Below are 25,228 nucleotides of genomic sequence, written 5' to 3' on the forward strand. Positions count from 1 at the left end.
AGCGCGCCAGCAAGGAGGCGCGGCACCGGCCTGGGGCACCGCGAGGAGCAGGGACGGGGACGTGGCAGCGCCCCGCGCAGCAGAAAGTTCCCTGGGAAGTTCCGCGCGACACGGCGCGGGAGCGGCGGGCGGGACCATGAACGTGTTCCGAATCCTCGGGGACCTGAGCCACCTCCTGGCTATGATCTTGCTCCTGGTGAAGATCTGGAGGTCCAAGAGCTGCGCCGGTGAGCGGCGCCCGGGGCGGGGCGGGACCGGACCATGGTGAGGACTTAGGCTCAGAGGGAAGCCGGGCGCGCGCGCTTCCAAAAACTTCAGCGAAGTTTTTCGACATCAGAGGATCCGGGAGATTATGCGGGAGCGTGGCTTCTGTCTCCATGAAGAGCCCTACCTTACCCCTCTCGCCCTATCCTTAACTGGGCAGCTGGTAGTATCCCGGCTGCTGGGTGAGGAGTGGAGGGGGACCTTCTCCTGGGAGGAGACCGTATTTGAAGTCGCCTTAGTAGTTGAGTCTTCATTCTCTCCTGCCTTTTATTCCCCCAGAGAGAGCCTTTTCCTGCCAGCTGGTGATATCAGCCTAGCCCAGGGATGTGGAGCTGGCTCTGAGTGGGAGGCGTTGGAGGGGCTCGCGATTTGTCTACAGGTCTAGCGGCCATGCTGGGATGGGAAATGTCTGGAGGCTGGGTTGATGATTTCAGTCCCCGGGTTAATAAGAAGCTGCCCCATTGTCTTTCAGCCATCTCCGTTCCTAGCGTTCCCTGCCTGTCCCAGGCATGCAGATGAGTGTGAGCTCAGACTCTACCAGAGCTGGGGAGGCAGAGAGCAGCTGAGGGCTACTCCGTGGACGGAGAGGATGGGCAGGGTATGTGCTCAAGGTACAGGGTACGGTGTTGAGAACACCCGTGCAAATACGTAGAAGCCACGGGGCATAGGGCATGTCCTGGGAAGGACACAGGAGGAAGAGGAATCCAGAAGGTAGGATGGACCAATGGTGAAAGGCTTTTTCCGGTCACATTCGGGATCCAGGATGAAGGAAACCATCGAAGAAGTAGGAGCAGAGGCAGAGGCTCAGCAGGTCTCTTGAGACTCCGGAAATGGAGGTTGAGAGAATTTGAGATGTCACCTGGGAGGCTGATCAGGAGAGGGACTTGGCTGAGTATGGATCAGACACATTTTGGATCCAGTGGCTCTGGACTGAATTAGACATTACCCGGGTTTGTAGTAGTCAGTTGCCTGAGAGATTGTCTCTCACAGCCCTTCAGTCTCAGGGTACCTGGGAGCTGTAGACTCTCTGCTTGCTGGGCCTGTGACTGTGCTTTGGAGGTCCGGGGTAGAATTGGGGGAGTGCTGTTACCTCCTCCCTCACTCCTGTGAGGGACACTGTGCCCTGACACCCCAATGCCCTGCCTTAGGGAGCTGACCTACTGAGAGACCAGCAGAAAGCAACAGGAGGAGCAAATCAGTATGCGTTGCTGTAGGCGAAAGAAAAATGGCAGCTGGTGCCACCCCCAAATGCCAGAGACACACTGGCCACTGTCCCACTGTCCCACTGTCCTGCTGAGTTGTGTAGCCTGGGGCTTCTGTTTCCCTGTCAGTCAGAGGGACTCACTCACGGTGTCTCCTCTTCTCCTGGACTTCTGGTAGGGATAGTGTTTATGTGTGGAGCCACTATGGGTGGAACCCTGAGCCCACAAGTTTAAGAGGACTGGAGGATATAGTGGCCAGGTATCCCCCATGAAACTGCTGCCTAGACTGTCCTAACAGGGCAGGTGCCTCTTTGGCAAGGTCTCCAGGAGGGCTTGGTGAAGGGGCAACACAGCCAGCCCCACCTGGTCTAGGTCGCCTCCCCATCTGTGTCACCCCCTGTAGGAGTTCCTTTATGGCCTCGTCTGTCTCCCTGCTAGGCTGTACTCAGGTCCTAGGTCTTGGTCACATGGCTCCAATCACATGTGCGGGGGGGCGGGGGGGGACAGGACTACTAGTGAGGAATGTGAGGCCCACACTCGCCTGCAGCCAGCATCTGGGCCCAGTGTTCTTCAGAGTGGGAGAGACCTTAGGAGTCTCCTCGGTCATTAAAAATGTCACTCTGGCTGGGTAGTGGTAGCACACTCCATTAATCCCAGCACTTGGGAGGCAGAGGGAGGTGGATATTCTTGAGTTCAAGGCCAGTCTGGTTAGTTTCAGGATAGCCAGGGCTACATAGAGAAACCCTGTCTCAAAAACATACAAACAAGACAAAAACAAAAAAAAAAAACATCCCAAGACTGCCCGTCCCAACCAGAAGAATGAGGCAGGGAGAGTGGGCACAGGAAGGCAGAGTCACTACAGGGGTCATAGGATGCAGACCCTGTGTTCACTTGGAATAGAATCTCGACAAATTGCTAGCCTGGAGGGGGTGTGGCAAGAGCCAGGAGGGAGGATGGCCCAGGCAGCAGCTGGGACAAGACTTTGGGTCTTTTAAGGACATTTGGAAGTCACATAAAAGCTTTAAAGCAGAATTTTGTTTTCAAATAGCTCTTGGGTTTCTGGATGGAGAATGGAAATTGGGGGTGGGGGTGGGGGCGCTGGCCAGCAATTGTTGGGCTATCTGAGAGTAGCGGAGTAGAGAAGAGGGAGGCTAAAGAATACTGGGGTGTGAGAGAGGGAGAGAGGCTCAAGGGTGGCCATGAGTTTGCAGAGGGATGAAGGGCTGTTTACCAAGAAGGGGTGGAGGAGGCTGTGCGGAGATAGGTTTGTCTTGGCTGACTTTTGCGGCCTTGTGGGATTGTCCTGAAAAATGGAGCGGACAGATGAATGAACATACAGGCCAAAACTAAGAGGAGCCTTGGATCTGGAGGCTCTCTGGAGTATGTGTATGTTTGTGTGTGTGCATGTGTGTGTGTGTGCACACATGTTAGAGGCCATCAGCCACAGGGATGGCTGAGATGGCAGAGATACAGAACAGCAGGCAGCTGGGTGATTTGTGGACAAAGACAGGTAGAGCCATAGAAGGGGAGGCACGACCACCTGATGCCACTGAGTCTAGGAGAGGGATGCTAAAGGATGGGAACGTTCTGTGAGCAGCTCTCGAGACCAGTAGTGAGGTCAGTTGACCTTGGCTTCAGAGACACCAGCAGTGGGACTGGAAGCGTTAGGCAAGCGGTGGGCGTGGCAGGGCGTGGCCGAGGTAGGTGTGGGCGTGGCTAGTGTGGGCGTGGCAAGGAAGGAAGATAAAGGAAGTTCCTGGCCCTTGGAGCCATCTCCTTGACCTGCAGTAGAGCCAGAAGAGTACAGGGCCCAGGCAGGGTGTGAAGCAGGAACACTGGGGAGGTGGAGTATGGAACCTTGTGAGGCTAAGCAAGTGTTCTTGCCCAGGGCCACGCCCCAGTCTCTCCTGTTCCTTTTTTTTTTTTTTTTTGAAACTGGGCTCCTTTGCCTGGGCTGGTTTGCCTCTGCATCCTGAGTGATGGGATTAAGCACTGCACCAATGCACAAAGGCCCAGCCCTATCCTTGCCTTCTTGTGAGAACCTGTATGGCCACCAGGTATGGGGCCAACGTCAACAGAGCTGGATGAATGAGGGCACAAGGGAGCCCTCTGGACGCCGAAGCTCTTTCACTAATAAAACCCCTGGTTGTAGCAGCACAAGCCTGCGATCTCAGCACGCAGAAAGAGATGGTAGGAAAATTAGGATTTCAAGGCCAGTTTTGACTACACAGAGAGTTTGAGGCCAGCCTGGGCTACATGAGATGCTGTCTCAAATATACTGAAGATTGGGCTGCTGGGATGGCTCAGTGACATAAGGTACTTGCTGTCAAGTTTGAGCTTCTGAATTTGGTCCACGTGGTACAAGGAAGGAGCCGTCCCATGAAAGTTGTCCCCTGACCTTCATACATGGTATGCACATACACGCAGACACCACATACACATACTAAGTAAGGAAATAAATTTTATAAATAATTGTTTTAAAAAAACATTAAGGACTGGAGAGATGGCTCAGCGGTTAAGAGCACTGACTGCTCTTCCAAAGGTTGTGAGTTCTAATCCCAGCAACCACATGGTGGCTCACAACCATCCGTAATGAGGTCTGACGCCTTCTTCTGGTGTGTCTGAAGACAGCTACAGTGTACTTAGATATAATAATAAAAAAAAAATCTTTAAAAAAAACATTAAAAGTAACAAGACTAACTCAGATACATGAGTAAATAAAGAGTAGACCAAGAAACACCACAGACCATGGCTGGAGAGATGGCTCAGTGGTTAAGAGAGCTGGTTGGTCTTACAGAGGACCCACATCATGTCTTAACAGCTGCCTGTAGCTCCTGTTCCAGACACTTATATGGGTTCTTATATGGGAACATATGCTTCATATATATTCATGCAGGCACTACACACACACAACGTTTTTGTTCGTATTTTGAGATATGTTACTACTATGTGGTCATGGCTGGCCTGGAGCTCACAGAGATCAACCTGACTGGGTGCTTGGACTAAAGGTTCGTACTGCTACACCCACCTAAAATAAATAGTATTATATTATATTTATTCACTCATTCCTTTTATGTGTATGTGTTTACACCTGAGTGGTCTGTGAACCACATGTGTGCATGACAGTGGGTATCAGAAGAGGGCATCAGATATCCCAAAATTGGAGTTATCGGCAGTTGTGAGCCACTGTGCGGGTGCTGGGAACCAAACTGCAGTCTTCTGTAAGAGTAGTAAATGCTCTTAACTACTGAGCCATTTCTCCAGCTCAATAGGTCCTTTTAAAAAAGACAGAGACAGACAGACAGACAGACCTACAGACCTTGGAGTTGGGCACTGTGGTGGCACAGACTTGCAACCTCAGCACTGAGGAGGCAGAGGCAGGGAGGGCTGCTAAAAGCTGGAGGCCAGCCCCTTTACTTTGATTGATTAATTAATTAGTTAATTATAATTTTGAGACGTGGTTTCACTGGGTAGTCCTGGCTGGCCTTGAACTCAAAAGGCCTGCCACTGCCTCCTAAGGTATGTGCCTCCATGACCAGCCCAAAGCCAGAATTCTTCTTCTCCTTTTTTTAAAAAAAGATTTATTTATTTATTTATTTAATGTATGTGAGTACACTGTAGTTGTACAGATGGTTGTGAGCCTTCATGTGGTTGTTGGGAATTGCATTTATTACCTCTGCTCACTCTGGTCGGCCCTGCTCGCTCATTCCCTGTTCGCTCCCGCCCAAAGATTTATTTATTATTATACATAAGTACACTGTAGCTGTTTTCAGACACACCAGAGAAGGGTGTCAGATTTCATTATGGCTGGTTGGGATTTGAACTCAGGACCATCAGAAGAGCAGTCAGTGCTCTTACCCGCTGAGCCATCTCACCAGCCCAGCCAGCATTATTCTTTTCGTTTGTTTGGTTGGTTTGTTTTTAAAGAGGGTTTCCCTGTATAGCCTTAGCTGTCCTGGAACTCACTCTGTAGACTATACTGGCCTGGAACTCATAGAGATCTGCCTGCTTCTGCTTCCAGAGTACTGAGATTAAAGAAGTGTGCCCCCATACCTGGGAAGCCAGCCCATTCTATATAGCCAGTTCCAGGCCAGTCAGGACTTCAGCAAGACCCCCGTCTCAAAAGAAAAGAAACAGTGTAGAGATCAAGACAGCATGTGTGACAAGTCCTGGCACCTGTGTCATGCACTCCTGCACAGACATGAGCTCTGGCCAGAGGTCTGTGTTCTCAGGCATCTTTTCTGCATGTACCATTTGGTGTTTATTACTTACTTACGGCAATGCTGGGACTGAACCCAGGGCCTCTCACATGCTGGCAAGTGCTCGGTCACTGAGTTGCACCCCTATTTCTTGTATTACAATGAATAAATATAGGCATAACCTTTATAAGTAGGAAAAGGGGCTTTTAACGTGTGCGCATTTTGAAAACAGAGCGCTGCTGGCTGGTCTCTAACTCTCCCTGCCTGCATGTCTCCCTGGTGAATCAGCAGCTGGAGTCAGTTCTCCCACAGTGGAATTCTGGGGTTGCCACTGGAGCTCTGGGGGGCGGCACGCAGAACGGCCTCAACACCTCCATCCAGGCGACTCACACCACCTCTGCATCCTCCACAGAGCACCAAGGTGGCGCACGCAGGGTGTCAGGGAACGTAGTGTTCGAATCTTTATTTGTAGACAGATCATAGCTCAATAAGAGGCACAGGGACTCCAGTGACTTAGGGCAGGGCAGGGCAGGGATAGCCGCTCCTGGCTGGCCACCCTGAAGGCTATGTTCTCATGATTCCCTTGCTCACCCTGCACAGGCATCTCTGGAAAGAGCCAGATTCTTTTCGCTTTGGTCTTTACCACCAGGTACCTGGATCTCTTCTCGAACTTCATCTCCATCTACAACACAGTGATGAAGGTAAACGCATGGGGACCCCTGGTGTGCTGGCAAGTTGAGGCCAGGGCTGGAGCTGGCTCACCTGCCTTGCTGCCCACGGCCTTTCAGGCACGGGTCTCTGTACTTTTTGCTCAGGACCACCATGGTACTTGTACTTCTTCACTCAGAGAGGTGGCTGGGAGATTCATCAAGGTCACAGGCTTAAGTGTGAGGCAAGTAACATGTATGATACACTCATGTCTTCTCAGCACTTGCAGAGAGGCAAGAGAATCACTTCAAGTTCAAGGCCAACCTGGTTCCAGAGCTACACAGTGACACGGTGTCTCAAAAGACTCCCACTAACAACACACACACATACATACACACACACACACACACACATGCACGCACAGTGACATAAACACTGGCGCCCTACCATGGACTGAATATTTCCTAATAATTAGCGATCACACAGAATGGTTAAACAATAAACAAATCAGATGTTTTTTTCCTGGACCCTGGGCATTTAGTGAACTGCATTGGCCACACACCTGTGCATTGTGTGTCCTGCTCTGCTGTGCCCTGCACTTGGAGACATTCAAGACTCATGGATCCTATACCTTCAGGGCAGAACATCATAAGCAAATGAGTATATTAGTCATGGAATGGCTAAGCCAAGTCCTAAAATCTTACTTTAATCCCAGCACTGGGAGGCAGAGGCAGGTGGATCTCTGAGTTTGAGGCCAACCTGGTCTACAGATTGAGTTCCAAGACAGCTAAAGCTACACAGAGAAATTCGGTCTCAACCAACCTTCCCTCACGCCACCCCCCCAAAAAAATATTTCAAGAGATGATACAGCACATCAAAAGTCTCAGAGACATCCTTTGGGGTTCCAGGTAGCTCATCGGTGGGAGAGGTAAGAGGATGTTGTCTCCTGCGAAGCAGATGTACGCGGTGTGAATCTATTATTTCTATTTATTTCATGTATGTGAATATACTGTCGCTGTCTTCAGACTCACCAGAAGAGGGCATCGGATCCCATTACAGATGGTTGTGAGCCACCATGTGGTTGCTGGGAATTGAACTCAGGACCTCAGCACTCAGTGCTCTTAGCCACTTGAGCCATCTCTCCAGCCCCCAGTCAGTGCTCTTAACCTCTGAGCAACCTCTCCAGCCATCGGCTGGGGTGGGGGTGGGGGAGTCTTAAAATCACCATTAGAATTACAGGAGGCTGGCCCATTTACCTGCTTAGTTCATTTCTCTGCAGACCCAACCTTGCTGTGACTGGATGAGATGTTGTCTGTAATGGAATAGAAATGTGGTCGTCACTCCTTGTGTTCCCTCTGTCATTAATCTGTGCTGAGTTAGGACTCACAGGAGGGTCCTGCCCATGCATCCTCTTGTGACAGAGACAGACTGACAGATCTTCACAGAGCATGTGACACCATGCTACAGGGTGTGGTGACAGCATGCGTCTCTCATCCTAGTGAAGTGTGAGTGAGCTCTCTGTGCCAGTGTCGTTTAGTGCCACCCAACAGTATTGGCACAGCCTGGGAAGTTGTTAGAAAAGCAAATTCCAAGGCTGCCCAGAGCTACCAAAAACAAAACAAAACAAAACAAAACAAAAAACAACAACAAAAAAAAACCCTTGGGGTGGCATCAGAGAAGCTACTCGTGTGACTCGAATGCAAGCCTCCAACTCGTGACTCTAGGGGCCCCAGAAACATCATGCATACACGCACACAAGCATGCACACTCCCTCACACACGCACAGGTGTGCACACACACAGAGGCAGGGTGGCCTGTTGGGGACAATAGCATGATAGCCCTCAGGATTACAGATATGGCCTAGTATGAGTGTTAAATGATGTCATAGATGTCCATGTCTCCCTAGGTGGTTTTCCTCCTCTGTGCCTATGTCACAGTGTATATGATCTATTGGAAGTTCCGGAAAACGTTTGACATTGAAAATGACACATTCCGGCTGGAGTTCCTCCTGGTCCCCGTGACTGGCCTTTCCTTTCTGGTGAACTACAGTTACACGCCGATGGAGGTGGGTCTTAGTCCCAAGGCAGGACTGCCTTCCAGCACCCTTTTCGGCCATCTGGGCATTTCTACCGTGAGCCTTTGCTCACCGTTCACAGCACTCACCTCCACCCCATCGTGAAGGGGCAGGCACATCGCAGTCCTGAAGTTCCCAAAGGTTCCAAGTTAAACAGGTGATAACCCACCTCCAGTTGACACCTTGTGTCCCCAAGAGTACCAAGGCTAAGTCAGCAGGCCTGAGCTTTGAAAGGCCATCATCTCTGGAGGTCCTATGCCGATATTTATTGGCTGTTCCTTGTCACCTTGTCTTAAATGTCACTTACACACTATGCAGTCTGTCAAAACTATGTTTCATGGACATATTTGCACTGTTGTGAAACAAGCAGGCATTACATGCCTGAGTTTGTATTTCTGTAAGTGATGGACAGGTTTAACTACTAAAGTTCAGGGCCGGGGACACTATGGGCAGAGTGCCCTCTGGCCTTGTTTTCTATTCCCAACAGCAAAAAGCCATAAATACAAGTTCTTAAACCTATTGTGGCAAAACATTCTGGGGTCTTATTCCTTCCTCGGGAGATAAGGCAAGTTTGCTCAAAGCAACATTGGTACTCTGTAAAATGATTGTGTGTCAAACTGTTCTCTTCAGCAAATGTTCACTACACGAGTCCTCTAAAGCAAAGGACTTCCAGCCTTTCTATTGTTGTTCTGACAGGTCCTCTGGACCTTCTCCATCTATCTGGAGTCAGTGGCTATCCTGCCACAGCTCTTCATGATCAGCAAGACCGGAGAGGCTGAGACCATCACCACTCACTACCTGTTCTTCCTGGGGCTCTATCGGCTCCTCTATCTGGCCAACTGGATCAGGCGGTACCAGACAGAGAACTTCTATGACCAGATCTCAGTAGTGTCTGGAGTTGTTCAAACCATCTTTTACTGTGACTTCTTCTACTTGTATGTGACCAAAGGTAGGCACTGGTCCTGTGTCACTGTGCTTTATTTATTTATTTAGGGTTTTCAAGACAGGGTTTCTCTGTGTAGCCCTGGCTGTCCTGGAACTCACTTTGTAGACCAGGCTGTCCTGGAACTCAGAAATCCGCCGGCCTCTGCCTCCCGAGTGCTGGTCACTGTGCACTCTTATGTCTGGTACTTGTAGAAGTTTGAATAGGTTTGGCCTCCATAGACATATGTGTTTAAATGCTTGACCCACAGGGAGTGACACTATTAGGTGTGTCCTTTATAGAATAAGTATGCCCTTGTTGGAGGAAATGTAGCACTGTGTAGCCAGGCGTTGAAGGCTGGGGCAGGTATCTACTGAAGGCAACATAAGCTTTCAATCAGTGTCTGATATATGGTATAGTTTCTCCTATAACCAGGATCCATGGGGCCAGGAATCAAGGGGTGGAGAAGGGAGTAGTTCCATTTAGTGACCCACTAGGAAAAGATTTGCTTCCTGTTTTCTATTGGCCTAGAAGTTTTGATTCCAGAGGGAGGCGTGCTCCTGCCAGGAGAAAGCTGTTTCATGTGTTTGTCTGGGAGTTTTTAACACCAGGAGTCCTCAAAGCCTATCTACAGTAACACATTTCCTCCAAGGCCTCCCAACAGTGTCATTCTCTGAGGGCCAGACTTCAAACACGTGAGCTTACAGGGGCCAAGCCTACTCAGTACTCCAACTGGTCCGAGGCAGAGCCAAGGTTCATCCCTCTGGAGCTTATTTGGATATGGGGAGGCACAGGCCAATAGCAATCACCAACGTGCAGACAGGAAAACTGAGGACTTCTGACAAACTTGGTTGGGAAAACCTCAATCTCCAAAAGCTCCGAAGCAGCTGTTAGCAGCAGTAGACCTTGAAACTCAAGGACACTAAGTTCACACAGAACCTCAAGGATCTAGGTTAAGGGGTTTGTTATTGTATCACCATGCCCAGCAGCTACCATGCAGAGACTAATCAGGGCAGTTTAAAAACAGGGTTGGGATGGATAGACACAGGTTACAGAAATGGAGTAGACATACTCATCTAAAGTAACCAAAGTGGGGGGAAACAGCATAAACCCCATGGGTAACCCAAGATGAAACTTCTGATAAGTTGACTCCTCCTGCAGGCTGACAACTTTGAAAGGACAGCAGGGTGTAGCCTGTGCAACAAGTAACAAGGGAGGCAGGTGGATCTCCAGTTCAAGGCCAGCTAAAGTGGAGGGAGGGGGGCAGGAATTAAGTCTTAAAATTTTATCTTTTTTTTCCTAGTCCTTAAAGGAAAGAAATTAAGCCTCCCAGTGCCAGTTTGAAGAGAAGGGCAACCCTACGGCAGCTAAAGCAAACCATCTGATCATTGCTTCATGACTTCAAGCCAAGACTTGGGACTTCATGTTAGAGTGACTGATTGGTGTGAATTTGAGCAAAACACCATCTCGGCATAAACGGCAGCAACCCCCTAATACACCATGGATAGAATGGGATACCTGGCCCATCTGCCCAAGCATGGTGCCCTACGAGTGGCAAGTGAAGAGAAGCAGTAGATACCTCCATGAGTGGCTCAACTCCTTGCTTCCTTAGGACTACACAAGACTCGTGCCCAGGGCTGGGAAGATCCATTCAGAGAACCTCCCCAGATCAGTGTGCTGAACTTGAGCCACATGTCCACCTGCCCTGCAAGCTGTAAGCAGTCCAAATAACTAGCTCTGCCAGTGCTTAGGACTTATCTCATTTGTTAGCTGAGGTGGACACCATGGCCACTGTGTAAATCCATTCTGTGCTAAGAACCACCAATGTAGCCTTCCCCTCCCAGCCTGAGGTGCTAAATAGAATGCCTAGTACACTCACCCTGCTTAATGTTTTCGCTGCTTGGAGGAAAACATTTAAGAGTACACTTAAACTCTTTTTAAGTTTTAATGTAATAAAAAGTTCACACCTTTATTGTCAAGTGTTTATTTATACCTACAAAAGAAAACAAGATGGTATCAAAAGGACAATTTACAAACTAAGAATAGTAGTAACATAGCTCTGAGCATCCTGTGCATAACATCACACCTACAATTCAAGTCTCAATGACAGGAATGTGTGGAGAGACCAGCAAGGGCGTTAGCAGAGCACTGATCCCAAGCAAAAGCCACCAACCTTTTTAGATGAGAAGTCTGCACAATGGATGGTTAGGGAGAAGCAGCCCATAGCCTAACACCTAAGCCCTTTCCCTAAGTGAGTAAACCATAAATGGCAATTAACCCAGCTGGAAGGGTTTGCCTGCACCTGTGCTGACAAAGGACAGACAAGGAGGCACAAGTCACTTGCGCCAAGTAGGAAAACTGCTAGTTTTCTGCTGTACCCAGGCCAAGAGCTTATGAAGTATGACATCTGCTACTTATCTGGATTACGCCTCTGCTCTCCGGAGAGGGGAGGTTAAGCAACCCAGCTACTGCGTCATCCCCGGAGGCAGGAATACAAGGGGTGTTTTTGAAGAGCGACAGGAGCACAGGACAGCCCATGGTATAATGCTTAATAAAAAATAAATCTGAATTTGGTTGTAGAAAGTATCTGTAACAGGCTGGTCAGCGTCAGTGATTAGACACTTGCTTTTGGCAGGGTGAGAGACAGACAAGACAGGACACACTTTGGTTTCAGAGCACAGAGCAGGGTTGCCACACATCTGTGCCTACCATCCCCCTCAGCTTCATAGTCTGTGAGACGGTAAGGAAAACAGAAGAATGCCAAGCATGCTGACAACCTACCTGTTATGTTACACACTGAATCCTATTTTTGAGCCCCTCAAAATTGACTGTTACTGTATAAAGGACCAGGCACCCTCAGGGCACAGCCAAAGAATGCAGTGGAGCCTCCTCCCTCGAATGAATGAAAGAGCAGCCCAGGTAACAGCCACACAAGCCCCACCACTACCGTCTACTAGAGGTGCTGGGGCATCTGCTCTCCTGTCCTGTTTAATGATAAGAGCAGAATTTTCTTTCCAACTTCATCTGCTGCTCTTCCAAGTTCCAGAAGCATTTAATAAAGGGGTGAGACGAGCTCACCCACACTTTCACACTCCAGAGAGTAAGGAGAGCCTGGGCTTCAGTCCTCCATGGCTACTACCTACCTGTGAAAAACTGAGGGCAAAGGAAAGCCCAGGACAAGTGCCTCCAGCTGTTAGAAAGCACCTCAGAGAACAGGCTGCGAGGAGGCAAGCTCTTTAGCAGTCCTGCTCAGGAAAGCCTGGCCAAGTGGGCAGAGCAGCCCATGAGGTCAATCCTACTCTAAGAATACTGTTTAAGAGGAAGATCCGCCCACTCACTTGCAGTCCATCATTCCCAAAGGTGCTTTCTAAATGCTGCTCGGAAGGCTCTGCTGAGCGCTGATGTTTACCGCTCAGTAGCTGATCTGGCTAGAAAATGACTTTCAGATGGCCCCTGGTTATGTGGGGATAAAAAACCCAGGCAGCCTCTACCGAGATGCCATTCTACCTAGTAAAAACAATCCTTTATAGTTTCTTAAACTTAAAAAGACAACGCTTAAACTCAGAAATGTAATTTCTAACTCAACACTAACCTGGTTAATATTTAATAACTGCAGGAACAAGTGGGGGGGGCACGATGACAGAACCAATTAGGAATTTTTAACTGTTGAATGCACATAATAAGCCATCAGCCAAATGACCAACAAAGCAGTCTTAAAAATTCATCAGGCCTGAGTAATCTAACTTCAGTAACTTAAACCCACCATGGGCAGTGTGCATGGAAACCCCTCTTGGCTCCTCCCATAAGGAGAACAGTCTACAGAACAGATACCACTTCCTGCAGAGCAGTCCATCCTTCCCTATCCACCCTCCCAAAGATAAACAGGCTCCAACAAAAGTGCCTAATACCTTTAAGATGAAAAATAGCTCAATATCCTCAACATGCATTAAGCTGGGGGAAAGAAATTAATCCTTTCCAGTCACTTATGTGTATATATATATTTTTTCTTACAAAATCTGTAATTATAGACTGGATCTTTTGGGTGGGCAGAAGAAACCTGGCAGTGAAATTTTAACTATCTGCATTAAAAAAAGATAAACCATAATGGTTGGGAAAAGAAAAAATAAAAATGAAAAGGTCTAGAAGGGTAAAAGACAGTGTTCTTTTAGATGTGTAATTCATCTGCACGAGTCACTCCTGCCATGCAGTTTCATTTGCGAGATGGAGGAGGGGGAGGAGGAGGGGGAGGGTACTGGTAAGCAGTCTGCCCCATGTAGCCTATCATATTGGTAGCTCCTGGAGGCTGTGCAAACTGCTGTGACATCAGTGGCTGTGGCTGCTGCCCAGATCGGCCTATCCCACTAAACTGCTGGCTGGAGCTCTGAGAGCTCCTCCCTGCTGAGGCAGTGCTGCTCGCCCCGTAAGTGCCAGCAGCATACTCCTGCGCCGTGTAGCCACTGGTGCCATAGGCAGCTGCCCCATAGGTGCCTTGAGCATAGGTGTATTGGCCTGCTTGTGCCCCAAAGGCAGAATTCGGGCTTCCATAGCCACTGCCATTAGCATAACTGGCTCTATCGGTTTCACTACGATCCCTGTAGCTTGTAGAATCTCTCCGGCCACCATCCTTGACCCCTCGAAGCCTCCGGTCACACTCGTCCTGATACATCAGATTGGGATTGTTGGCTGAAGAAGTAGTCCGGTATCGAGAGCGGCCTCCTAGTGGGAAGAAAATGCCGAGTATGTGATCCCAACAAACTGAACATAAAGGGGCACAGAAATACTCAGCACATCTTCTTCCTTTGTAATGCTGGTCTCTAAGTTAATACTTCTTGATAACAAAACCAAACTTAACCTGAGCGTACCACACAGCTGTAGATCAACTGTATGCTATGAAATGAGATGAAATTACCAAGTTCTCCAAAGGTATCAAGTTTAGCTATCTATCTATGTTAAAATTTTAAGAGACAGGGTCTAGCTATGAAGCTCAAGAAGTCCCAAAAAGATAACATACCTAGCCTTACCTCCATGTGTTAAGAGACATAGGCTTGGGGCTGGAGAAATGGCTCAGTAAAGCACTGACTGAGCTGACTGACTCTAGAGGGCCTGAGTTCAATTCCCAGCAGCCACATGGTGGCTCACAACCATCTGTAATGGGATCCAATGTCCTCTTCTGGCATTCAAGTAGATACTCATATACATAAAACAAGCAAATAAATAAAAGAAACAAACCCGCTGGGCGGTGGTGGCGTGCGCCTTTAATCTCGGCACTCAGGAGACAGAGGTGGGCGGATTTCTGAGTTCGAGACCAGTCTGGTCTACAAAGTGAGTTCCAGGACAGCCAGGGCTAGACAGAAAAACCCCGTCTCAAAAAAAAAAAAAACAAGAACAAAACAAAACAAAAAAAGGGAAACAAACCCAGGCTTGGCTGGACAGCAATGCCCTTGCCAGCAGTGTCAGGTGGACTTATGAGTTTGAGAAAAGCCTGGTCTAAAAAGTGAGTTCCAGAACAGCCAGGGCTACACAGAAAAAAAAAACCCCGTCTTAAAAGAATAAAAACCAAACTAAAAGATTCACAGGCATGTACTACTAGTTTAGTTTTGGACATGTACCATGTAACCCCAAATTTAAATAAATAATGGGTCTTAAATCCTCAACTACAAAAACATTGGGTTCTAACAGTAACACAATGACCAGACTTACTTTTTAACTTAAAATGAGGTCATTCAAAGCCACAAATTTCTCTCCAACTCCAAACAAGAGCGTTGTCATATCCAAACAAAACAAACAAAAAGGAAAACTAAAAACTCACCAACAAAGAAAACCCAGCAGAAAACATGGCACAATTAGTGTTACAAGTCCTTGGCCGTACCTGGAAAATTCCAGGACTTACCCTTACCCCCTCCGCCGCCGCCACCTCTGTGGTCCACAAGCTGCATCAATTTTGGATTGATGGCTTGATTGGCCTCTTCCAATACTTTGATCAGCTCTCTAGCCTGCTTCAGGTTGCCCGGGGTAAAAAAAGTATAGGCAGTGCCCTTGTTGGTGCTGCGGGCCGTTCGGCCAATACGGTGAACATAATCCTCTGAGCTGTTTGGATAATCGTAGTTGATGACAAACTTGACATCTTCCACATCTTCCACGTCAATGAGGAGACATTGTGTAGGTTGATGTGGCAGAGAAAGAGAAGGTAAAGACATGCCAAGAGGTGGAGAGCACGAATGCAGATGACAGCAAGAGGGGAGAAGATGAAGTTAGTAACCGCCCTGAGTAGGTACAAAAAAACTCATCCCAACAGAGTAAAAGAGGATCAGTGCCACTCAGGACACAGGCAGGCCCTGCATCTTGGTTTGTTATTACCCTAGGGGAGCTCCCTCCAATACCCCAAACTCCTGCCGCTTCTGTAATGGTATGCTGACAGGAGCTACACTGAGACCAGAGTTCAGACTGACAAATTCTAGTGCCCCCTTTCGAAGCTAGAATGTAGAAGAACTCAGTAACCACCATTAAAGTGCAGGGCCAAATCCCTTTTACTCTGTTGGGAGAAGTCTGGCACAGTCTACCAACAATACAACCAACTTACCTTCAGACCAGTCACAGAGCAGCACGGAAAGGCACTTCATCTACTCACTACATCCTCAGACTCAACAGTTAGGTTCTGTCTTGCTCTTGTATTTAAAAAGCAAACCAAAGCCAAAATACACACCTATTTTGCTTTGTGTAAACACCCAGATTACCTTTCCCTTTTCAATCACAAGAACACATTACACTAAAATTTCACTCTACTGCCAAGCCCAGCTTCTCAAATGAGGTTTTTTTCCACTCAACTCAAGGTTATTGGAAACTTAGTACTTGTATCAACAATCAGATTGTCTATGTGACCTGAAGATTCAATAGCCAAAGACTGTGGGGAAAACCATGAAACCTTGAGACACACATATAATATTCTGTACATGGCTAGGAGTTGGGCTGAGTAACCCCTAAAACTCACAAGTATGCAAACGTTAGTGTAATGCTTTCAGCTAAATGTAGTTTTTTTTAACCTACTTAACAAGCAAATTTAGTAACAGAATCCTAATTTTTGGTGGAAAAAAATCTGCATTTTACAAAGAATATTCCGAAAATATCCTAGATAAAACACAGATTTCTGTGATAGAAATAATTAAAAAACATTCTCTGTTTGTTACCAGACCGATGCACACTCCCTCCTCCTTTGGGAAACCGCTGCAGCCGATCCCGTCTCTTTGCCTTTTATATTTGGCGGCCTCCTTTCGAAAACTCCGCCTTCTGACACGGGACCACTGGAGCGCGGGGAGCATGCATCAAGGGTCCGTGGCAGTGAGAAGTCCCCACACACGCTCGCTCTGTGAACTGGCTTAGATGCTTCTCTGTAGCCCCATTTGGTTGCCAAGCGCCGGAGAACCTGGGTTCAGGTAAAAATTTCAGGTCCTCCAACGCCTCCCCAAGGTAATTGGGGTGATTGTAGAAAAATTAAAAAAAAAAAAAAAGTTACATCCAAAGGGTCAGACTGCATCTATTGCCCAGACTGGATTAATTTCAGGGGTAAAGGGGAGATGATTTTAAAAAAAATTCAGCTGTTGTTAGGGGCATGTGAAGTAGGGGCATTTTGTCTGTTTCTTATTACGATAAAGGCTCCTCAGTCTTTACTGACCCCTAAAGTCCTGAATCACACCAGAAAGACGAGAAGGCACTTATCACAGGGGGCAGCTTGAGTCTCCGGCTTGGGTCGTTGATGCCACAAAGAAAAAAATATAACGGGGCAAGGATGGAAGGGTGGGGCGGGTGGGGGTTAATTCCATGAGCACTTCTTCAAGCTTCACTAATGCTCCGCAGTCACTCGCACTGAGTGGCCATGCACACAGAGCACGCTGAGTTACTGCACTGGACGCACGGAAGCGTGCTTTCCAAGCAGCAAGCACTGGGGCTTCAGAGGCTAACAGCTGGGAGTACTTCTGGAGGGGCTCGATAAGGGGTGGACACGGTGCAAAAGTTCTTCATACTAGAAGGGTGTCCTGTGTGTGCACAGCTGACTGAAGGCCACCTAAGAGCAAGCCTAGAATCTGGTTTCTCCAGCCCAGGCTGCCCTGAGGTTACTGGTGCACTGCCACAATATTATCTTGCTGTCTTTATAGACGATGCTGTAGCAGGGTAAGAAATGGAAAGTTACATGTTTGGCCCCTGGCCTGGGAGAACATGTGGTTTGGAAAGCCCTATGCCATGGCCTGAAACTCCACTCACTAACTGGGAGAGTCAGCAGGCTCATCTAGAGTGGCTTCGGGCCAATGGAGATTTGCCTCAGTCATGTACTGAGTGATCTGCAGTTGATATCAAAGCTTCTGTTAAAAAACAAAATGAAATAAATTCAATACTTTTAGTTCAACAGTGTGTAGTTTAAACAAAAAAAAGAAAAAAAAGAAAAAGAAAAAAAAAAAGAAAAAAGCAAAATAAAAAGTATCCCAGTGGAAAGGGAACAGTGGTCACCTGAAGATGACTATTAGGAACTATGGGAGTCAAAGAACTTACCTGAAGGGATCATTTAAGAGACCATCGCTCCACAGAAGTGAAAAAAGGCCTGGTGACTCAGCTGAAAATAGCACCCCTGTCTATGAGGTAGAAGCCTTCACTTTCCAGGATCTTGGAGGACCTTGGTCAGAATTCTGCCATTTGTGGTGGGTTTTCTCCCTCCTTTTGATTTTTACAAGGCAGCAAACAAAGGGGCCCAAAACAAGCACTGATGTTGAGTAACAAGAAACAGACTCGGGCACCTTCCCTCTCCCTCACTTGAATGAGGGAGGGTGGGATGAAGAGTCTAAGTTATTCTAATGGTAGCCAATTGATTTTGTTTAAAATATGCAAAAGGACAGAACAAATTTTTAATTGTCTAGGCAAGATGCACAAAGAAGCTACCAGCACATAGCAAGCCTGTTTTAAAAACCACCATTACTGAAAGCTTTTATGTAAATTGCTTTCAGGCTTCTGCCTCCTCTCCCAGGCCCTGGTTCTAAGGGCACAGACCCAGAGATGACCTCAGAAGGAAGAGACAACTTCCCACCATGGCTGCAGGTCACTACCTCTGAAGGAGGAGTTAAATCGAATGGATAAAAAGGCTCCATCACTGCTGAACTCATTTCAGTACTTATCATCTCTATGTTAAATTGCACAGGGAAACTTGGTACTTCTCACCTTACTCAGCAGGAAATTAAACACATCAATAATGGTTCCCTCCCAACAGAAATCACCCCAGCTCTCTAAAACAAGACCCTGCTATATAACCTAGGTTGCCCTCAAACAAATGAATCTCTTGCCTAAGGTTTCCAAGTGCTGGAATTTACAGGCATATACTACCATGCCTAGCTGTAAGAAATCTTTTTCTGGAGACAGAGCCGAGCAAAGTAGCCCTGGCTGGTCTACAACTCACTATGCATACCAGGTTTGCCTCAAACTAAAGAAACCATGCCTCTGTCTCCCAAGTGTGGGGATCAAAGGTGTGTATTACCACACCCAGCTCAGATAATCCTTATAAATGTAAACATTCTGGGTCAGCGTGTCACAGGCTGGCTATCTGTATGTATTTTAAAGCAGGAGTTGAAAACTTCAGATTATCTTCAGATCAAGTTCTAAACAGGAAAACATGTCTAAGGCCAAACGATGGGTAAAGGGAAGGATAACTGACAATCATATTACTGAAGTAATACTGGGCAATGCAGACTGAATAGAATGACATTATATAGAGAGCATTCAAAACCCCTTTGAGTGAATGTTCATGGAAGTGGCCTCCCTGTTTCTACAGTAAACAGACTAGTGTAAGGGAAAACTCAAGAAACCAGCTTCTGATGGCTAGGTCTAATTAGGCTCCTTCTATCCAGCCATAAAACTGTAATTTAATAGTCATGTCTAAGCCTTGCTACAGACCAAAGACTGCTAGGAGCCAGACGGAACTTTGAAAATAAACGGGGTGGGAACCACAGAAAACCCAAAATAATAATAAAACCCCCATGAAGGTTAAAAGAAAGTTGCAGGGAGGGAAAAAAAAAATCACACTTATACCCTCTTTTAACTAGACTCATGTACATACAATTGCAAATCTGACATGACAAAAAAATTTTTTTTAAACCAAAAGACACACAAAGCACTGATAGAGACACCTATCTATACAAACCTAGCCCACGGGAGGCTACATCCGTGGCAATGAGGATAGGAGCCTTTCCAGATCGGAACTCTGGAAGAAAAACAGAAAGGTGCCAAGTTAAGGAACTGAGGCTAAAGAACATCTGTAAATGACACGGACCAAAGGAAAATGACCTCCCCACCCACCCAAGACACACCTCTCAGAACATTGGCTCTGTACCTTGAAATATCATATACCACACCCATTTTAATCAAAGAAAAGTATTTTAAGCATTTTTAAAAAACTGTGCAGCTGGGCAGTGAATGGTGGTGCATGCCTTTAATCCCAGCACTTGGGAGGCAGAGGCAGGCAGATTTCTGAGTTCGAGGCCAGCCTGGTCTATAGAGTGAGTTCCAGGACAGCCAGGGCTACACAGAGAAACCCTGTTTTTTNTTTTTTTTTTTGGGGGGGGGGGGAAACTGTGCCTCAGAAACAAATAAATAGCAGCTTAATGTTTCTGTGTGCCTGTTACACCCCCATTGGAGGTAGGATGACAGGTGCTGTAAGCCACCAGCATAGGTGATGGGGCCTTCAAGGAGCAGGTCATGCTCTTATGGCCGAGCCATCTCCACAGCTCCTGTCATCTGAAGATTATGGACTTTCAAGAACTCTGGAGATGTACTGAAAATATCTAGAGTTCAATTAACTAGAACAAGGCTGAGTGAAATTTGGTCTACAAATAAAATCTAGTACAATACGTATTTTTGCAAATAAAGCTGTTGTTGGAGATGCACCCAGGTCATATGTACAATACCATCTATGAGCACTTGTTTTTGTAGAAACCATTCTCAAACTAATCTAATTATCTGGTCCTTTATAAATTGGTTGGGGGGAGGCACACATGCAGTGGCTAAGATGACAGTTGTCAAAAGCCTTTATTGTGTTAGGCATAGTAGCACACACTTTTATTCCCAGATAACACCTGGGACGCAGAGGCAGGTGGATTTCTTTGAGTTCAAGGCCTGCCTGATTCACACGGTGAAATCCTATCTCAAAAAAAAAGTAGCAGCTCAGTTTTGTTCTTACCATTAAGTACCCAATCTCTTTCTGGTTGACTCTTGTCTCCATGGATACACATAGCAGGCCAACTATCAGAAGAATATTATATGTTAGAGATCTTTACAAAAGAAATATTAGTACAAATTCTCATCAAGTTCTTTAAGCGACTGTGCTCATTTACACACGCACACAATTATCCACCAGGGTGGGTAAAAGACACCCACACAGCATCATTTGGAAACTGCCTGAGCAAAGCAGTGGCTCCCAGCCTGCATACTGCTACCACCCTTTACTACAGTTCCTCATGTGCTGACCCCAACCACACAATTATCTCACTGTTACATCATTAACTGTACTTTTGTTATTATTATGAATTGTAATTTAAATATCTAATATGCAGGATATTCGACCTCTGTGAAAGGGTCTTTCAACATTCCCGATCCCTAAGAGACCACGACCTATATTGAGAACTGCTGGCAAAAAGCTATCCAGATGCTGCACTCACCCATCTCTGCGCATTCTTCGAGTGAGGTCATCACAGCGCCTCTTTGTCTCCACAAATATTATAGTCTTATTTTCCTTTTCCGCCATGATTTCCTCCATCAGCTGGATCAATCTGACAAGATTACCAACAATGCAATCATCACCCAGAAGAGATCTTCCTTTACATCAAGCACAGAGATAACATTCACTCCCACAGGCACACACTGAAGAGTGTGAATGGCTGGGTCTACAATCCCAGTATCACTTGGGAGGCTCAAGCAGGATGGAGAGTGCCAAGATCAACCTTAGCTACATACATAGTAAGAATCCTCTACTCCAAAAAGGAAGGGGAAAAAAAAGAGCTCAAACTTTTTGTTTGTTTTTCAAGACAGGATTTTTCTGTGTGGCCCTGGCTGTCATTGAACTGCCTGCCTCTGGCGGGCTGGGCACCCACTGAGTGGCTTACAACCACCTCAAATTCTAGCCCCAAGGGATCTGAATTCTTGTATTCCCTTTATGGGCACAGTGCAGGAAAACAAACAAACAAACAACACAAGTGACTTCAGGCTGTGGTCACAGTATTTGTCTAGCATGAATGATGACCTAGGTAGGATCAATCCCCAGCAACACATAAACCAAGTTTGGCAGCATAAGCCTAAAATCTCAGCACAGGGGAGGCAGAGACTCAAAGATTCCTTCTGTTACACTGTGAGCTCTAGGCCCGCCAAGGATACAGAGATTCTGTCTCAAGAAAATCAATATAATTTCATTCTAACTAATTCATACTAGACTCAAAGCAGATCTGATATCCTTGCTATTACTCATTTCTGAGGAATGAGAAATGGAGGCACTAAGAGGTCAATCTTAAGCCCACTTGCTGGCATTAAAAAGCCCGATGCAAATACAAGGACCCAAGATCAACAAAGACAATGTTCCAATTTAAGACAGTTTCAACCTCCGAAATAAATAAAATGAAAGATCCCCCTGACTTTCTCAGCGGTTGCAATACAACTGTAATCCTAGCACTTAGGAGGCTGAGGAAGGGGAGATCATGAGTTTGAGGACAACCATAGGATACTCAGTGTGGCCCTGTCTCAAATATAAACCAAACTTAATATTAATTTTACTAATAATTATATTTTATGCTATGAAGTCTCTTTCCATACTTGTGGTCTTTTTCACTCTCCATACAGACATCTACAATCTGTAGGATGTTGTGGTTGGCACTCAGCTCCAGATTGCCCACATTGATCTGGGTGTAGTCCCGCAGGAAATCCTCTGCAAGCTGCCTCACTTCCTTCGGCCAGGTTGCACTCCACATCAGTGTCTGCCGGTCAGGCTATCAAGAAATGAAGGCTTTCCTTTAGATTAAGGAACTATATTAAGGAACAAAGAGGTATAAATATAGTGATCAGGTTTACAAACCCTGATTTGATCAACAATTTTACGGATCTGGGGCTCAAAGCCCATATCAAGCATCCGGTCAGCCTCATCCAACACAAGGTAAGTACATCGGCGAAGGTTTGTCTTTCCTGACTCCAGGAAATCTATTAGGCGCCCAGGAGTGGCTATGCAAATCTCAACACCTATAAAGCAACAATAACAACAAAAACTCTAGTCCATGAAGAACCCTTTCTTATACAATATCCAAACCTCAGCACACAGTAACTAGGAAGCCCCAGCCCTAGTGGCTGCATTCAATGTTACAGCAATTGCTAAACTTACAGTACGTATCCAAAGAGCATGATGGAAGGGGGTCAGGTCACAAGCAGTACATTAAGTCTCTAGTTACAAATTTCCTTCAACAAAATATCTAATAGAACCACAATCCCAAGAATTTCTACACTATTGAAAAAACTGAAATTTTCTCACAAGAACCCAATGTTCATTTTCATTTATAGAAATTGGCAAGCATGAAAATTCTTTTTACCTCTTTCCAAGTCTCGAATCTGGGGACCTTTAGGAGCACCTCCGTAAATGCATGTACTCTTCAACCTAGAGCATTTTCCATAATCATCAGCCACCTGCTGCACCTGCTGCGCAAGCTCTCTGGTAGGAGCCAGCACTAGACACTGAAACAAGGGGGGAGGGGAAGCAAATAACCCTGAGGCAGCCACCCCAACTTTAATAAAACCCCAAAATCCCAACCACCCTAAGAATCCAAAGGTAGTTTAATTTCCCCTTATTATCTTTTAGTATCAACCGTGGGGCAGGCACACTGGCTTATGAGAACATATTCACTACTCAGAAGTGAACGGACACTAGCACTTCCCACCTGACTCACTCTGATGTGCTGACCCACTTAAGGTTGATTTACACCTTGTATAATCTTACTTTAAAAAAGAAAAAGAAAAAAGAGTCTTAAAAAAACTCTCTGCCTATCAACCTCTAATCCCCTAATTTGGCAACCTGATCATGAGCCCCATATGGTGGAAAGAATTGACCCTTACAAGTTATTCTGTCTTATACAAAAGAAGGTGGCATGTATGTACCTACTCCCTTCAGAAAAGTAAGTTAACCTAATAAAAATGAGTAATTTAGAATTGTTTGAGGGACGAATACTCCAGTGGTTGAATATTTACCTAGCATGCATCAGGCCCTAAATTCAACCCCTAGTACCAAAAACTAAAGCCCACAACCAAGAACTGCACTTCTATCTGCTGCAAACACTGGTTGGCAGGCTGGCTCAGCTCAGAGACGTGGAGCTCAGCAGTGGGATTACTGTCTAGAACACACAGGACATAAACCAGATCACAAACAGAAAAGAGCAAGAATGCCTCAAATTCCTATTTTTTTGCTGCACAATTTTGGGCAATTCATTTAATTCCAAATAAGACAGGCCAGTACCACCTCTACTTTGGGAGAAAAGTGCTGAGAACTGAATAAGGGCAGGGGCTAGAGAGATGACCCATAAAAAAAAAGAATTAAATTGGGCACAGGGCCTAAAATGCAACCATCATTAAAAATGGCTATTCTGAAAAATTACAAATGGTAACACACTTACAATTGGACCATCTCCTCTTTCCAAGTATGGCTGGTGGTTTATATGAACAATCGCAGGCAGCAAATACTGGGGAGGAATGAGAACCAACTTGTCATACAAACCTAGGCCATTAGGCTAACGGGTACAAGTCAATCAGTCATTAACAATGCCTTAATGGGAAAGGGGAAAATCGAACAATTACCATACTCCAGTGCAATCTAAGTATATAGCTGAAATTCTTTGTTTTTTTCTTTGGAGAAAGAAAGTGTTTCACTATGTAGCACTCTCTGGCTATCCTGGAACTCACTACAGAGACCAAGCTGGCCCCAGAAATCCATGCACCTGCCTCTGCCTCCCTAGTGCTAGGATTAAAAGTAGGTCTCACCATGCCCTGCTTGCTCACAGTGCTTTAACTACAAGTTTAAGAACTAAGGAAATGTGAGGCAGGCATGGTGGCACGCCTTTAATCCAGCACTTGGAAGGGGGCAGGTAGGTGGTTCTGAGCTCAAGGCTACACTGGTCTACCGAACAACAGCCAGAAGTACACAGAGAAACCCTGTCTCGGGAGAAACCAACAAACCGCCACCCCCCAAGAACTGAGAAAATGTAAGCCAACTAGAACAAAAGAAGTTATATGTCAAATACTTGGTACCTACCGCCAATGTCTTCCCAGAGCCAGTCTGTGCAATGCCAACCATATCCCTGCCACTAAGAGCCAAAGGAAATCCCTGGCACTGAATGGGAGTTGGTTCTGTAAAGTGCTGATCCATCAGCACATCCATCACATACTCTGTAAGAAAGTGAACACATCACCACCTTTACGAGTAAACTAAGGGTGCATAGGAAGTCTCTCTCTCTCTCTTTTTTTTTTTTTCAAGACAGGGTTTCTCTGTGTAGCCCTGGCTGTCCTCGAACTCAGAGATCCGCCTGCCTCTGCCTCCCAAGCACTGGGATTAAAGGTGTGTGCCACCACTCCCGGCTATATGAAGTCTTTAAAAGTAGCAGTTACGGATGGTAAGACTTAATTTGCTTTTTCTCCGAGAACTGTAAACCTATTCTCCGGCCAGCCCGACACTACCCAACACTATCCTAACACACCGGGTCATGGCTCATTTATTGTTCCCAAAGTTCCTACTATATCCAAGAAGCAATGTTCTGCTGTATTTTAAAATGCTAGGGCAAGCTGGGCGTGGTGGCGCACGCCTTTAATGCCAGCACTCGGGAGGCAGAGGCAGGTGGATTTCTGAGTTCGAGGCCAGCCTGGTCTA

At 46.5% G+C, this 25,228-nt stretch overlaps 2 protein-coding genes across 3 annotated transcripts in view; one reads left to right on the forward strand and one right to left on the reverse strand.

Annotated features, from left to right (window-relative positions):
- Kdelr3 (KDEL endoplasmic reticulum protein retention receptor 3) lies at positions 1-11,281 on the forward strand. Its single transcript, XM_021184115.1, has 5 exons — positions 1-227; positions 6,266-6,366; positions 8,220-8,378; positions 9,084-9,336; positions 10,613-11,281. Exons 1-5 carry the CDS (start codon positions 137-139, stop codon positions 10,651-10,653), a joined length of 645 nt encoding a protein of 214 aa, XP_021039774.1. The 5' UTR covers positions 1-136; the 3' UTR covers positions 10,654-11,281.
- The window catches only part of Ddx17 (DEAD-box helicase 17), a 20,070-nt gene continuing 6,119 nt past the window's right edge, over positions 11,278-25,228 (reverse strand). Inside the window, exons 4-13 of one of the 2 annotated variants that reach the window (XM_021184114.2) lie at positions 24,617-24,750; positions 23,982-24,047; positions 22,908-23,049; positions 22,403-22,563; positions 22,144-22,316; positions 21,000-21,110; positions 20,522-20,583; positions 19,487-19,546; positions 15,206-15,442; positions 11,278-14,025 (exon numbers count right to left, since the gene is read on the reverse strand). In XM_021184114.2, the coding sequence (XP_021039773.1) occupies positions 13,520-14,025; positions 15,206-15,442; positions 19,487-19,546; positions 20,522-20,583; positions 21,000-21,110; positions 22,144-22,316; positions 22,403-22,563; positions 22,908-23,049; positions 23,982-24,047; positions 24,617-24,750 (1,652 nt within the window). In that variant the 3' untranslated portion in view covers positions 11,278-13,519. Of the gene's footprint in view, positions 14,026-15,199; positions 15,443-19,486; positions 19,547-20,521; positions 20,584-20,999; positions 21,111-22,143; positions 22,317-22,402; positions 22,564-22,907; positions 23,050-23,981; positions 24,048-24,616; positions 24,751-25,228 lie in introns of both variants that reach the window. The other variant, XM_021184113.2, reaches the window with a different exon arrangement.

This window comes from Mus caroli, chromosome 15 (genome assembly GCF_900094665.2).
Source record: "Mus caroli chromosome 15, CAROLI_EIJ_v1.1, whole genome shotgun sequence".
In the NCBI taxonomy this organism is placed as follows: Eukaryota; Metazoa; Chordata; class Mammalia; order Rodentia; family Muridae; genus Mus; species Mus caroli.

What these genes read in the sequence shown, in the direction of transcription:
- Kdelr3 (XM_021184115.1), top strand. Translation starts at nt 137, where the DNA reads ATGAACGTGTTCCGAATCCTCGGGGACCTGAGCCACCTCCTGGCTATG. An exon ending in TCTACAACACAGTGATGAAG is followed by an intron (nt 6,367 to 8,219) that starts GTAAACGCATGG and finishes ATGTCTCCCTAG; the next exon opens with GTGGTTTTCCTCCTCTGTGC. An exon ending in CTACTTGTATGTGACCAAAG is followed by an intron (nt 9,337 to 10,612) that starts GTAGGCACTGGT and finishes TTTTTTTCCTAG; the next exon opens with TCCTTAAAGGAAAGAAATTA.